This window comes from Mus caroli, chromosome 1, assembly GCF_900094665.2.
Source record: "Mus caroli chromosome 1, CAROLI_EIJ_v1.1, whole genome shotgun sequence".
Taxonomy (NCBI): domain Eukaryota; kingdom Metazoa; phylum Chordata; class Mammalia; order Rodentia; family Muridae; genus Mus; species Mus caroli.
In genome coordinates this window covers 54,104,935-54,120,787 of record NC_034570.1, presented here as the reverse complement: position 1 = coordinate 54,120,787, position 15,853 = coordinate 54,104,935, and the positions used below count along the sequence as shown (strand labels likewise).

The window sequence follows — 15,853 nt, the reverse complement described above, 5'->3', positions numbered from 1 at the left end:
TTTGTAGACCAGGCTGGCCTCGAACTCAGAAATCCGCCTGCCTCTGCCTCCCAAGTGCTGGGATTAAAGGCGTGCGCCACCACGCCCGGCTCTGCTGGTCCCCTCTTAAGGAAACTCGTGTCAGAGACTGAGCTGGAGCATGGAGGGGAGGGAGGGAGGAGAAGGGGGCAGGGGCATCAGTGGACACCTTGCCTTAGAAGCAGAGCCTTGACTTGAAACTACCACTTTATCTGAGGGCCAAGGAGTGGGTCAGTGATGAGGGGCAGAAGCCCAGCTCTGCGTCATCTTCAGCAGTCTGAGGAGACAGACCCCTAAATGTTTTAGGGGCCTCAAATCAGGAAAACCCCAGACTTCTGGCTTCAGAAAAGAATTCTAGAACTAGCCAGTATAAAGCAGCATGGGAGTTGCCTTTAAAATATTAAGACAGGCACTGTAGAGTGGGCTCAGTGGTTAGGAACACTAGTTGCTCTTCCAGGGGCGCCAGGCTTGACTCCCAGCGCCCGCCCACATGTTGACTCACAACCATTTGTAACTCAAGTTCCAGGGAATCTGACTCCATCTTCAGACCTCCATGGACACTAATTGTGCTCATAGTACATGTACATACATGTAAGCAAAAGACCTATACACATAAAATAATAATTAAAAAACAAGACAGGGATCAGGAGTGGCTCAGTCAATATAATTGCCCAAGCATGTACTTCAACACAACACCCATGTAAAAGCTGAACTTGAGAATTGGTGGGATGGCTGGCTCAGCTGCTGGGGGCACTTGCCATCCAGTCTGATGGACCTGATCCATTCCCTAGGAACCACATGGTGTAAGCAAGGAGCCTACTCCTTGACGTTGTCCTAAGATCTTCATAAGCATATCACACACACACACACATACACACACACACACACACACACACACCCCAATAAATAAATACTCATTAAAAAAGAAAAAGTTAGCAAGCTGGCAAAGTGGTGCACACCTTTAATCTCAGCACTTGGGAAACAGAGGCGGTGGACCTCTGTGAGTTTGGTCTACAGAGCAAGTTCTAGGACAGCCAGGGTTACACAGAGAAATCCTGTCTAGAAAAACAAAACTCAAATCAAAACAAAACAAAGCAACAACAAAAAACAAAAGTGAGAGAAAGAAAGAAACCCGTTTTCAACAAGTGGGACTGTAGGGAGGCTCTGCCCTGTGTTGCATTCTAATCTGCAGAGCCTGCAGCTAGTGTTGCACTAGGGTTTTCTGCTTCCGGCTGGTGGGGAGCTCCAACCAAACTCCAGAGTGAGCAGCTCTCTGTCCTCATGGCTCCATAATTCCTTGCCCATCCTGGGCCACCCTAACTGGGTGGGTCAGTGTTCATCCCATGAGCAGGGTCTGGCTGGACAATGGCAACCTCTGCTTGACTCTAGTCATAAAATGTAGCTTTAGGTACAGGGACAGTCTGTGTGATGATGGCCTCCTGACTCCTGGGAACGTAGCCCCACCCCAAACCTCAAATGAGACTGAGTGTTCCAGGCTAGAACAGTTACGGAGGAGAGGGCTGTTCTTGGTACATACCTCAGTTCCTCCTGAATTCTGGAGCTTTTAAGTAAATGTTTGGGTATTTTTTTTTTTCATATCCTGAATAGTCTTGGGGCCTTTACTACACTGGAGGTCAGATCCTGGGAAGATTCTGTTAGTTTTATTGATAAATTAGTTAAAGTAGTTGTTGAAGTCTAGGAATCACCACACAAACAATCACTCAGACACTGATTCAAACGAGACTGGTTTATCAAATGCACAACCCAAGACCGATTGACCAGGGATTCAGTCTAGATTCAGAATCCTATAGAACTTTTAAACCTGAGATCCACAACATCTGTGCAAAGGTATTCCACCAATCAGGATTCAGGGATAGGGGACTTCCTTAGGAACATGTCTTTGTCATACATTTAACCTGTTCCCATTGGTCCAGTTATTCAGCTGTGGTGGGGCATCTTGCCTTGCCTAGTATTCATGTCCCAACTTGCCAACTAGGATGTCAGTAACCCACATACACGGTCTCTTTCTGCCAAGTAAGATGTCAATTTCCTTGGAGGTCTCGGATCCAAGCCTATTATGGCTATCTATATAACGCAGTTCCAACTGACCTCTGTTGTGATTGGCTTCTAAGAACACCAAAGTACAGAACTTAACAGAACTTGGGTTAATGGTTAGCTCAGGCATGAAGAAGTTCCTTGTAACAGTACATGAGAAAATTCCCCTGTAACAGTAGTAACAGCATATGAGAAAGTATCCTTGTGGCAGCATAAAACCGCTGGCTAGACAGGCAGCAGTCACGCAGACTGTAACAGTAGTGTGTCTGAGCCACCACCACTTCGTGCTTGGCACTTAATTATCCTATGGATTATGAAATATTTTTATTGGAATGTTCTGGGAAGTCTATTCTCTTTTCAGCTTATAATTTAAAATTTATCAGTAAAAGAGGCTTTTTAAAATATATATATATATATATATATAGAGAGAGAGAGAGAGAGAGAGAGATTTTCTGCCTAGCCCTGGCTGTCCTGGAACTCACTCTGTAGACCAGGCTGGCCTCAAACTCACAGAGATCCACCTGCCTGTCTCCTGAATGCTGAGATTAAAGACATAGCCACCACTGCCTAGCTTTTGCTTTCTTTTAAATTTATTTTTTACACTGTAATCAGAGCACACTGATTGATGAACTCACTGCATTTTTATGTGCATGAGTATCAGTTTCTATGATGTTCCACACACATGTGAAGACAGTGCCCGTCCGTGTTAGCGTATCACCTTGCTGCTTGCGCAAGCATCTTCCCGTCCCTGTCTGCTTGTCTGCTCCTTACTGCTTGTGTCTTTTTTTCCAGGTCTCTGAGTCTTTGTCTCACATAGGCAGTAGTTTATTAGCACTTCGCATTCATAACTACTTGTTTAGATGCTATATGGCCATTTGACCTAAATCCTGTCTTATTAGAAATAATTATAGACCTCTAATTAATATAGTTGTTTTAAAATTATTTTAATGCCATAAAGGAAAAAATAGTTTTCCTATGTCCTGCTCTCATTTCCTCAAAAGGAAATAAAACACTTGCTGTTTCTGTTCTCAACCAGCAGTTGCAAGAGCTCTGCCTAGAGACTCACTAGAAGGAGATGATTTTGAGAAGGAATTCTCATTTCTGAACAGCCTCCTAAGCCCCACTTCTTCAAGTGCTAGTGAGTTTACACAGGAATGCCAGCCCACGTGTGGGAGCCCCAGCACTGGCCTCACATCCCAGGAACCTTCAGTAGGACCCGGGTCTCTCACTTCCTCCTCACAGTTCCTTCCTTCACAGCTCTTTGACCTTGGCCTTCACGCTGATGGAGCTTTCAACAGTAAGTGTTGAGAATTTGGATGTGTGTTTTGTGTTTGCTAAGCAAAACTATTATGGCTATTGATACTAGAATCAAGAAAAATAGACTTAAACATTAATACTACTATAAGATCTGCAGTCACAACAATCAACTGGAAAAATATCGAATTGATCCATATTAGAGTTGTCAACATGTCTGAAACAAGGGGTGTCTCCTCGATACCTCACCAAACCCATGTGTTTCCCATGGACTGTTCCAGGGTCTGGCTTACAGCATTTGATCCACTGAACCACTCCTGGGTCAGGTGATGCCACCACCGCCCCAAGAAAAGTCTGGTGTATTTTTTTCTTGCAGGTTCAGGATTAGCAAGAGAGGAAGGGGGAAGGGGGAGAGAGAAAGAGGGAGGAAGACAGGAATGGAAGACACTGGAGCAAACGGGGGTGGGGAAAGGTGGGGGTAGGGTGGAGAGGAGGGGTCAGAGGGTTGTCCTAGAGAAAGGGTCGCCAGCAACCCCACTATCCTGTGTCCAGGGCTGCACGTTGGGAATCATTTTGCTCCTGTATCTGTGCTGGTTATCAAATGGAGGACATCTGTTTCCCACTCCTCTCCACTTAGAACTTCATTTGGCTCCCTGCATGTTGCAAGAGTCCAGTAGGTCCTCACCCTCAGCTCCTCCACACTTCTCTAAGTATTTTTCTAACAGATTCTGGTGTCAGTACTCTGCTTACGGGTGGTAAGGGGGTTAAGACAGGGTTTCTCTGTGTAGCCTTGGCTATCCTGGAACTCGCTCTGTAGACCAGGCTGGTCTCAAACTCAGAGCAATCCTCCTGCCTCTGCTTCCCAGGCGCTACCACTCCCAGCCACCATTGCTTCTTGAGCAGTGATTGTGAGCTCAGACAGGAGTCTGAGTTATGGACTCCTAATCCAACCCATGTGTGAACTTTCTCTGTTGCACATGAATGTGGCTTCCAGGTCCTCTGGGACTCCAGCGTTTTGTTCCCTGTTTTCCTATCTATGGTCATAGTGTAGCTTTACCAACATCTCTGTATCTCATCCCCCAGATACTGTTTTCTCAAAAACTCTCATGGGACCCAGCTTCAGTCAATGTGCTGTGTATTATAGGAAAAAGCCTTTTGTTCCTATTGTACTAATGGCCTAGCACAGTAAGCCAGGAAGCTTTGTAACAGATAGGGTAAGGAAGGAAAAACAGTAATCTGACAAGCCAGGAAAACTTGAGCATAGAAATTTGTAGACCATCCTCAATATCCTTCAATGTAAATGATTTTCACTCTCCAATTAAAAGGTGCAGGCTAGGGAGATAGCTTGGTCAGTTAAGTGCTTACTCTCATGCACAGGAGAACCCAGCTTTTCACTCCTCCTTGTTTCTCTGTCTACTGCCCCACCCCCCAAGTCTGGGCTTCCCAAGAGAGATCAGAACACTCAGATACCTTGCCAGTACCTTCACAGCACCCAAAGAAATTAAAATGTAAGTCACCTTTCCCCATTGCATCAATAATCAGTGATATTCAGGAGAACTTAGGAAAGGAAAGAAGAAAAGCAGGCCTCATTCGTGGTAGGTGGCACTACTGTCACTGAACTACCCCAGCTCAAAGGATGCTTAAGTTGCATAACTCCTGGCAAGAATGCCAGAGACCTAGGAAGTGATCTTCCATTCCTGTGGCATTAGAGGTGTGGACAGACACTGGCCACGGACACCCAGCTCTCCCTGTGCAAGTCACTGCTGCAGATACTCCATGATAGATCTTTGGCTTTTGGTGACAGGGAACTTCATTTTCCATGACCTCTTGAGGCTTAGTGCCAGCATTTGCCTTGTAAGGATACATAGTCCTCCTGAAGAGAGGACAGCACATTTGATTCACACTGGTCTAAGCAGACTTGGGTTTTCCCCATTAGTCATCAAACTCCTATCCATTTAAATTCATAATTTTAGCCGGGCGTGGTGGCGCACGCCTTTAATCCCAGCATTCGGGAGGCAGAGGCAGGCAGATTTCTGAGTTTGAGGCCAGCCTGGTCTACAAAGTGAATTCCAGGACAGCCAGGGCTACACAGAGAAACCCTGTCTCGAAAAAAAAAAATTCATAATTTTATACTTATCAATATACTTAATCATTTTGTGTTCAAATTTCTTGAGTGTTTGTTTGTGGAAGTCTTTGGGAAGACTTCCAAATTTTTATGATGCTAATACTTTAAAAGTTTTCAATAAATTCAGCATTATAGAAAAACAGAAAAATAAAAAGTATCCCCATGTATTCTTTGAGAAGGTTTTGCAAAATATCATATTTGGTAAGCACAATTCCTGCAAATGATATCTTGCTCTGTATTCTGTGTTCTGAACTGCAATACTTTAAATGGTAGACTGGGGCTATGTAGCCCTGCTGGCCCTGAAATCTTGCTTTTCCAGCCCCAACTTCCCGAGAGCCAGGATTATAGATGAGGACACATCTTGATCATTAGTAGTTTTTATATAATTTCTATTTCTATTACTTATTATAGTTGTTGCTGAATTGTAATTTTTCTCCTTTTCCCCCTCTTCCTTCTTTCCTTGTCTTCCCCCTTCCTTCTGTGGTCCTGGGGGTGGAGCCTCGGGCCTCCACATGCAGGACACCCTGCATGCTACACTGTCAGCCTGGGTGGTGAGCTTTCCCCTTCTTCCTATACATTGCTACAACGTTTTGGCTCATGGTTTTAGAGTTTTGGTCTCTGGTCAGTTGGTCACTGCTTCTACACATGTGGCCCCATAGAACATCATGGCAGGGACATGGTTACTTCCTAGAAGCTGAGAACCAAAAAGCAAGCAGAGGCTGGGGTCCCAGTGGGCCCCAGTGATATATAACTCCCCTTCCATGGCCTCAGCTACAGGTTTGTGTGTGCAGTGCTGGCCTGAACATGCTAGGTGAGAGCCCAGCTACTGGGCTACACCCTTGCCCTCAGCCAGCTCTTAAAGGTTCTACCATCTCCTGGTATGGGATGTTGGAGGACCACACATAGCACGCAGACTTCTGGCAGACAGTCACAGAAAACAAAGGTACTGCCGGGCATGGTGGTACAGGCCTTTAATCCAGCACTTGGGAGGGAGAGGCAGATGGAGCTTTGTGAATTCAAGACCAGCGTGGTCCATAGAGTGAGTCTTAATCTCAAACAAAACTAACAAGAAGCAAGCAGAGGTCCTGAGAAAGGCTGATGTACCTGTAGTCTGAGGCTGATTTATCAGGGAAGGAGGAGCAGGAAAAAGGTAGCTGTCAGCTCTGGCCATAAAGGAATCCCGGAAATTTTGCTAACTTAGAAATCATTAAGTATGCCTCTTCATTAATCATTTAAATGCAAATAGAAGCGAGTTCAGGATGTAGTTCCAAAATAGAACACTTAGCTAGTATGCACAATGTGTGGTTCAACCCATAACACCATGAAAATAATATAAAACGGACAGAAAAGCCAGACACAATGGCACATTCTTTTAAATCCCAGTCGTCAGGATTCAAAGATTGGAGCAGGATGAGCCAGGCCAGCCTGGGTTACACAGCTAGCTGGAGGCCAACCTAAGCTATGTAGCAAGACTATGCTATAGAACAAACCCAGCAACTACTCAGCTCCGACAAAATATATTAAAACCATAAGAATGCAACACTGTGGCTAAAATGAGAAGAGAATTCCCATGTTCACAAGAATGTGGCTGGAGGAGAGCTGTACTGCTTGTAGAAAACTAAATTACTATTAAAAATTGTTTTTTTGCAGTTTTGCTTTTTTTTTTTAAAGATTTTATTTATTTATTATATGTAAGTACACTGTAGCTGTCTTCAGACACTCCAGAAGAGGGCGCCAGATCTCGTTGCGGATGGTTGTGAGCCACCATGTGGTTGCTGGGATTTGAACTCTGGACCTTTGGAAGAACAGTCGGGTGCTCTTACCCACTGAGCCATCTCACCAGCCCTGCAGTTTTGCTTTAACTGAATGAACATCCATGTACTTACCCATAAGCAGTTCCATCCCTAACTAGAGAGCTGACAAATTCATCTAGAATACTGCTGCTAACAGCTCAGATTCCTGGGTGTGGGGACGAGGAACGACCAGAATGATGCCACTTTACCATACATGCTCATCAGGGAGGTCGCAGGCACTGCTGCTGCAATCACCAGCCTTGGCATGATTACCAACAACCTGTTTACATGTTATACTTCAGTGGTAAATTATATGACTGTAACACAGATAGGAAACAAGAGCCCCTGCAGGCAGGCGACTCGACCAACTTTGCTCATTGGAGGTAGAACACCGAGGATGCAACTTGCTATCCTTCCATGGGTATAACTGACATGACCTCAGTTCCCAGAACTAGAGCCAGACCCAAACTCTGTGAAGCCCCTGGCTCCACCCTCATGCATGGGGCCTCAGATACTGCTGTGCACTGTGCCTCCTCTGGTCTGTAGCTGGCATTAACCATGACTTGGATAAAAAGAGGCTACCTTGACTCTGCTCTGAGTTGGACTGTATTTCTCTGTGGGCTGTGACCCAGCTCATACTCAATTCTTGGATTGTTCTCAGGCCTCTGCCCTGGTTTCTAAACCTCTTGGTCTTCATGGATATGCTAAGTCTTTTATCAACTTGACAGATTCTAGAGTCATCAGGAAGAAGGAAACCTCACTTGAGAAAATGCCTCCATAAGATTGGTCTATAGGCAGCCTTATAGGGCATTTTCTTAGTGATCAATGGGGGAGGACCCAGCCCATTATGAGAGGAGCCATCCCTGGGATTGTGGTCTTGGGTTCTATAAGAAAGCAAGCTGAGCAAGCTAGTAAGCAGCACCCTCCACAGCCTCTGCATCAGCTCCTGCCTCCAGGTTCCTGCTGTTTGGGTTCCTGTCCTGAAGGAAGGTGACTTCCTTCAGTGATAGACTACAATGTGGAAGTGTAAGCCAAATAAATAAACTCTTCCTCCCCAAGTTGCTATTGGTCATGGTGTCTCATTGCAGCAACAGTAATCCTAAGATAATGGATTTCTAGTCTTAGGAAATGACCCACTGTTATTGCCATGTGTAATCAGTTACTCTTAGCCCTCAGTACAAACATGCATCCCTGAATATGTTACAGTACAGTGTGTAACATATAAAAATGTACATCCTAGGAGGGAAGTGAGAGGGATTGAACTAATAAAGTAGGTTGAGGAACTAGAGAGGTGGCTCAGTGGTTAAGAGCACTGGCTGCTCTTCCAGAAGACAGAGCTCCTAGCAGCCACATGGCAGCTCACAACTGTCTGTAATGGCAGTTTCCAGGGGGTCTGACACCTTCTGGCTTCCATAGGTACCAGGCACACATGTGATGCACAATCATGCATAAACAAAATCAAACAATTTCTTTTTTATAAGTAGGATACTACTGCTTTGTGACCAGAGTGATAGTGCATTTTTAAAAAGAACTTGGGTCTGGCAGTGATCTTACCAGAATGTTTTGTGTTTCTTCATTAATCTATTCACTTTACATCCCCATCACAACCCCCCTCACCCCCCCCCATATACCTTTCCCTTCTCAGAGAAGGGGAAGTCCCCCCATGGGTACCAAGGTGCCCTGGCATATCAAGTCTCAGCAGGACTAACTGCTTCTTCTCCCAATGTGGCCAAACAAGGCAGTCCAGCTAGAAAGGGATCCAAATGAAGACCAAGCTGCACATCTGCTACAAATGTTTAAGAGGCCTAGGTCCAGCCTATGTATGCTCTTTGGTTGGCGGTTCAGTCTTTGTGAGCCCCACGGGCCCAGGTTAGTTGACTCTGTAGGTCTTCTTGTGGTGTCCTTGACCCCTCCAGCTCCCTCAATACTTCCCCCCACTCTTCCACAAGACTTCCTGAGCTCTGCCTAATGTTTAGTTGTGGGTCTCTGCATCTGTTTCCATCAGCTGCTAGATGAAGCCTATCAGGAGACAGTTGTCTGCAAGCAAAGCAGAGTATAATAAATAGTGTCAGGGGCTGGTTCTCTCCCATGGGATGGGTCTCAAGTTGGGCCGGTCATTGGTTGGCCATTCCCTCAATCTCTGCTCCATCTTTATCCCTGAGCATCTTGTAGGCAGGGCAAATTTTGGGTGGAAGGTTTTATGGGTGGGCTGATGTCCCACTTCCTCCACTGGAAGTCTGGCCTGGGTACAAGAGGTTATCAAAATGTCTTGACCTTTTCTGATGTTGTTTTAAACTACCTTTAGAGGGAGTTCCTCCTTCCACCATGTGTGCCCTGGGGAGCAAACCTGCACTTATCTGCTGAGCCATCTCTACAGCCCTTGTTAGGAAATGTTTTGACAAGCATTGGGCATGATGGTGCGTGCATACCTGTAATACAAAATTTAGGAGTGAGGCAGAAGGACCACAAACCTGAAGCCAGCCTGGCTAACCAGAGAGACCCTGCCTCAAAAGACAAAAGATACAACTGTCAACTATGTACAATGACAGGGTTAGGAGGGTTAGTCCCCTTTATGGCCAATATTTTTGAAGTATTACTTTTATAATAGATTTTAAGCAGCATTTAAGCGTTCTTGGGAAGAACTACATTTGTTTTTTTAACCTGAAGGGGGATATAATGAATCACTGTCAGTCAATTGTATTTTTATTTAAAAGCTTCAAAAATCGTAACAATAGTATAAAAATATTCTCTCCAAAAACTGAAACTCTTTAATGTCTTTTTCTTAATAGCCCCCAACAATGGTAACCAAGACATGTCAGCCTGGTTCAATCTATTTGCAGACTTGGGTCCGCTCTCAAACCCAGATGCCATTGGACACTCAGATGACGAGCTTCTGAATGCCTGATTGATGTCATGGTGACTGATGTCACAGGTTCAGGGGTCTTGAGGCGCCAACCGTGCAACATTTACCTTTCTGAAGAGAAGTTCCCACTGTGACCTCACACAGAAGCGTGTATCCAAGAGAGAAGTCTGCCAGCCAACTCTAGTCAGAGTGGTGGAGCAGACTGTTGTACGTGGATAATTTTACAAACTCTTGAGTCTGCAGTACTGAGAAACCAGATTTATGTCTGAATCACAGAAGCATGGTGTATTTCTTTGGAAGGCGTTTTGTACTTGTTACTTTGCTGTAAGGGGATAAAAAGTAGGATATAAAGTGGCTATAGTTTGGGGTTTTTCCTTGGTAGTGTCGGGTGTTTTCTGTTGTGGAGAACAGCACTAGATGTAGAAAGTTTCTCCTCAAGTACAACATGGAACAAGATTAGACAACTGTCTGTTTTACTGAAATCAGAGAAACGTGTTTGCTTTTCTGTATCTGGAAACTAAATGCAATGTTACCTTTCATACGCAATCATGGATACACTTAGTTCCATCATCAAATTTTCATGGGGAAGATAGCAGGATGTAAAATCCATTGTTTGTAGAAATGGGAAAAGGAATCTACAAGGCCTGTTTTCACAAACTGTGGCAGCGCAGAACAATGAGGACCAGCACTGCCAGCCTGAGGAGCAACCTTGCTGAAACCTGCAGAAACTTCTATGTGAACAGCAAGACTTCTGAACACCTACCTGTCTTTACTGCTGTATTCTAACTCATCACATGCTTTAACGCAGAAGGCTGGCAGACATGGAAAATTCCAGACAGTTAAGGAGCATCCCAGGTTCGTCCTGAAGGTCTAACTTTCACGGTGCCTTCTGATTGCTAAGCAAAAGCTACCGGCAGAGGACATAGTTTGGAGGGAAGGCAGTGGCAGTTGGGTGAGCTGGAGAAATCGGCTCATGGATTGCCGCTCGCTCACTTCCTGTCCTTTCTTGTCCACCCTTTAATTTAGGGGTGGTTTCCCATGTGTTCTGTCATCCAGTCCACTGTGACTGATGTCCCACAAGGGACATTTTAATTAAGTTGTTTATTGTGGTTTTTATGGGCTTCTAGTTATTAGCAGGTTGATTCAGGTTGAAATTCCACGTAATGTCCAAGTCATGGTATATATAGTGAGCTATTTTTAAGGAGTAAACCAGAGTGGGTGAATGCTATCCACTCCACACGCCCAGCAACCTGGCCTAACCCTGTGAACTGCCCCTGTGGTCTCTCAAAAGCCAGTTTCAGGTCACTGGTGCATGGGCTGCAGATTCACTTGAGGGTCAAAAACAAATTCAGACTTGTTCCTGACTATCTTAGCCTTAAGGAACTATTATCTCTTCAGAAGCACTTTCCGTCTGTTGAGTTAACATTTCCAGTACACGGAACTGCCACTGTGCTGCCAAGATTTATCACCAGGATTACTATTACGAATCACAGTCTAAGGCCAGTGCCAGAGCAACCACAGCCATCAACCTCAAGAAATGATAGCGTAGGTCGTCTGTGCTACACTTCTTTGTGAGGATATTCCTCCAGTGAGTTAGTTCACAGTTGCGAAAATACAGTCAGAGCACTTACCAGAAAGACAGATGCGGGGAAGGCACACATTATCCTAGGAACAACTTTCTCAAAGTGGGCATCTTTTATACGGAGCGGGGAAACACCTATATCCTACTTTATTTTATCCCAGATAGCTCTTCACACAAAGTGAGACAAGCTCCAGCACGCCACCTGCCTTCTTCTCAAGAGATGCAAGAATGGAAGGCCATGCTATCACGTGTAATTTGTATTTTCTGAGATTTTAATTATACAATATAGCTCTAATATCATTAGAAACAAATTGTATTTCAAAAAATTAGATTTCATTATTTACACATTGAAAGGAAATATATTTCCACTCTGAATATTCACTTCACATTACTATTGTTCTGGATCTTTATCTCATGCTTCCTATCTCATAGGTCTAGAAATATACAGAGCTTACAGCATTAGGATGCTAGTTCAAGTGTGCTCTCGCTCTCTCTTGAGCATCTACTAATAAAGACTACAGATGGCATAAAGCAATGTGTTCTCTAAAGTGTTCAATCTAAATACAACTCTCTTCCTATCTCAATTTTTGAGATTTACCTCTGGACCACAGTCAAGGAACCCAAGACAGGCTGATGAAAACACCCCAAAGCCTAGCTGGGCTCACTGGGTGAAGTACTTGCTATGTAAGCCTAAGACCTGCCTGTCACCCCAGCAACTGGATGTAGAGATGGGCAAATATTCAGGGCTTACTGGCTAGCCATTCCAAACAGCTCTAGGCTCAGTGAGAGACACCATCTCAAAAATGGACTGGTGGCTGGCTACTCTTGCAGAACAATCTAAGTTCTGTTTACATGTGGCTCCCAGGTCCACAATAGGCAACTCACAACTGTCTCCAATTCTAGCTACAGGGAGATCTGCCACTGAGCCGACCCCAGCTCTGTCTTTGGTATTTAGTCAACACCATATTCTTCTCCACTTAGTGAGCTACTGCTCAGAGTAAATACAAAATCAAAAATCAAAAGGTCTGCCTAAGAGTAACAGGATTTTAAGTGTTTGTTTTTATATTTTGTATTGTACATTTAAAACTTCCCACTAGCTAGGTACACCAGTGTGGTCCTTTCCTACTCTCTTCCATGACCTAGGAAGGTTGAAATGCATAGGTAAGAGGTAGGGGTTCACACCCCGTTTTGCCTACTTCACATGTGCTTGGGTGCCAGCTCTCAGTCCCTACATGCTTGTCCAGACCCATTCAACCTCCCCTCAGGGGACAATGCCTGCACTGGTTCTATGAACTTTGCCCTATGGCTTTCCTCTCTCTTCTTGAGAATCACTTTATTGAGTTTCAAAGTAATACCCTCTAAAAAAGGCCAGGTGTGGCAGCACAGACCTTTTATCCCGGCACTGAGGAGGCAGAGGCAGAGGCAGAGGCAGGAAGATGTCTGTGAGTTTAAAGCCAGCCTGCGGTACAGAGTACGACCATTTCCCAGACAAGACAAACAGAAAGAAAAGCCAAAAAACCAAAACAGCTGGAGAGATGACTCAGGTTGAAAGCTACAGTTAACTCTTGTAGATCCCAGGTTCAGTTCTCAGCAACTGCTCAGAACTCCAGTTCTTGGGGATCTGACACACTGTCTGCTCTTGTAAGCAACTCTTACTCACCTAAAACAAAAATTACTCTTTAAAAGAAGGGAGAAAAGAAATTATTCATGCCTTTACCCTGTTAGGCACACCAGTACACACACACACACACACACACACACACAATCCATCCTACTGTCTTATAACACAGCAAGCAGAGATTTTAACCACGCTGAGACTGGGGATGCAGTTCATTGTCAAGAGTCTAGCATGCTCATGGTGTTAACAAGCACCACTGTTAAGTATCTCAACAAGTAAAGGGAAAGAAATGTGACTGAATTTCAGATTCTCTAAAAGGCAGTGTTTCTCATTTCTGTGGACATAGCAAGATTAAAAATAGTCACCAACTTATGTCATGAACTGGTTGGTATCTGTGGTGCCCTTTCTTTGGGCCTCTGAACCAGGCTACCAGGAGCTGTGTCCACAAGGAGAACCAGGCTCAGTGACAGGCAATCAGATGACATATCAACCCTGTTGGTGCAGGGTAGGAATGCAAGGCTGCATGGTCCAGAACCCATTCCGGAGACAAGACACAGAAAAACACACTGACATTTCCCAGATAGGACTTGTTGGTTACTTATTCCAATTTTGTTTTCTGTAAGACAGTTTCTTGTTTCCTGGGAGACCATAAGGAATGTGATGTAACAGACACTGCCTGGGAACTGATCTGGAGTTGGTAAACACGTTCTCAGCTACAAGCTTTGACTACTTTATACCTGAGAAGCCAAAATGAATTTCAGACCATTTCTAAGATGGATTCCTCCCTCCCTTTTAGCTTTCTTACGATTAAACAGACTTACCTGACAAAAAATAAAACAAAACAGATAAAACCAAAGCAAGGTGTTGACCTGCAGTTCCCTTGTACCACTTAGGTGACAGCAGCTCTAGTTGTACATGTGAAAATCAAGGTTTATAAAGGTGACTTTTGGTTCCAAGTCAATGACCACTAAGCAACAGTGATAGAACTTACCACACAAAATGTGCCAATGCAGGGTTGTTTCCCTGCAGACCACCTGTACCCTTTCTAGCAAGGCTACTTCAGACAGGCTGAGACAAACACTAGTTTTTAATGTCTCAGCATTCCTGACAAATCTTTCACAATATGTTTCAAATCAAACCAACTGTGATCTGAATGAGAATGGCCTGCATTAGGTTCATATACTTAAATGCTTAGTCACCATACAGATGAACTGTTTGGGAAGGATTAGGAGGTGTGTCACTGGGGGCAGGCTTTAAGGTTTCACAAGGCCATGTGAAGTCCAATGTTCCTCTGTCTGCTGCCTGTAGATCATGATGTTACAGCTCTTAGCTACTGCTCCAGCACCATGCCTGTTTGCTTTCTGTTATGATGATCAGGGACTAAACCCCATTTAAATGCTTTTAGCATCATTAACCTCCCCCCCCCAAATATACATTTAATTTGTATCTAATGCAGTAGTTCTTGCTTCATTTTTATCATAACCCTCAGTAAGAAACAATTTTACACTATACCCTGCTGTGTATCTCTAACAGTTTTGAGATGGTAGACAGCCCCACCCTCCACCCCCCATCCCCCGCCAGTATGCACAAAGCCAGAGCTCCATCTGGAGGAAACAAACAAAAAACCATACACAAATAGTCTCCTTGGGAGAAAACTTGTTTTCTATTCTGCCAGGTAGACTTATTTAATTCAAGACTAGACCATGGTTTAAAACCACTGAACCAAAGAGTTACAAAGGCTATTCATTGGTCTAGTAACTTGGGTGTGGTAGTATACATTTGTAATCTCAAACACTCAAGAAGCTGAAGCAGGAGGATCTTGCGTTTGAGGCTAGCTTGGGCAACTTAGTAAAGGGCTGTCTCAGAAGAGAAGCAGGTGTGTTAGGTAAGTGTGGCAGGCAAACAGTAGTGTGTGTGGTGTCTGTGCAAAGACCTGGGTTTGTTTTGTATTTAGCTTGTTTTCCTCTTGCCTCTGCCTCTGCAGTGCTGGGACTAAAGGTGTGCCTCAGTATGGCTGGCAGAATGGGACATTTTAGTAAGAAGTCAGTAACAGGTTTATGAGGTGTTAGTATAGAAGCCACACCATTTGGGGGTGGGAACTGAATCCAGTGCTCTTAAAAACTGAGTTCTCTCTCCAGCTTATTTACCTTTTGAAACAATCCGACAACATAACCCAGGCTGACCCTAAATTTGTAATCCTCTTATTCTTCCACGTGCTGGGACTGTGGTATGCCACCATGCCCGGCTCAAAAATAGACTTTAATAATGTTAACAAGTGAGAGGATCAAGCTCCTCTCATTTATTAAACAGGGCTCCTCCTAGGTGGTTACATGATAATCTTCACAGGGCTGATCTGGCCAGCTCTAGTCCATATAGACTCAACACCTGAGACCAAACAATCTTGCAATAATTTAAAAAACAAAAACAAAAAAACCTTCTCCAAAAATGGTTCTCCATTGTGCCATTGTGTTTAGACCTTCTTCTAGGAAAAGCCAACTGTTTCTTTAATCAAAACATTAAAAAATAAAAATAAAAAGCAGCCTTT

General features: G+C 44.3%; 1 protein-coding gene across 1 annotated transcript in view; it reads left to right on the top strand.

The window, feature by feature from the left end:
• Ica1l (islet cell autoantigen 1 like) overlaps positions 1 to 12,222 on the top strand; it is a 57,108-nt gene extending 44,886 nt beyond the window's left edge. Inside the window, exons 10-11 of the mRNA XM_021173903.2 lie at positions 3,092 to 3,370; positions 10,035 to 12,222. Coding sequence (XP_021029562.1) covers positions 3,092 to 3,370; positions 10,035 to 10,150 — 395 coding nt within the window. The 3' untranslated portion in view covers positions 10,151 to 12,222. The remainder of the gene's footprint in view (positions 1 to 3,091; positions 3,371 to 10,034) is intronic.
• The last annotated feature ends 3,631 nt before the right edge of the window (positions 12,223 to 15,853 follow it).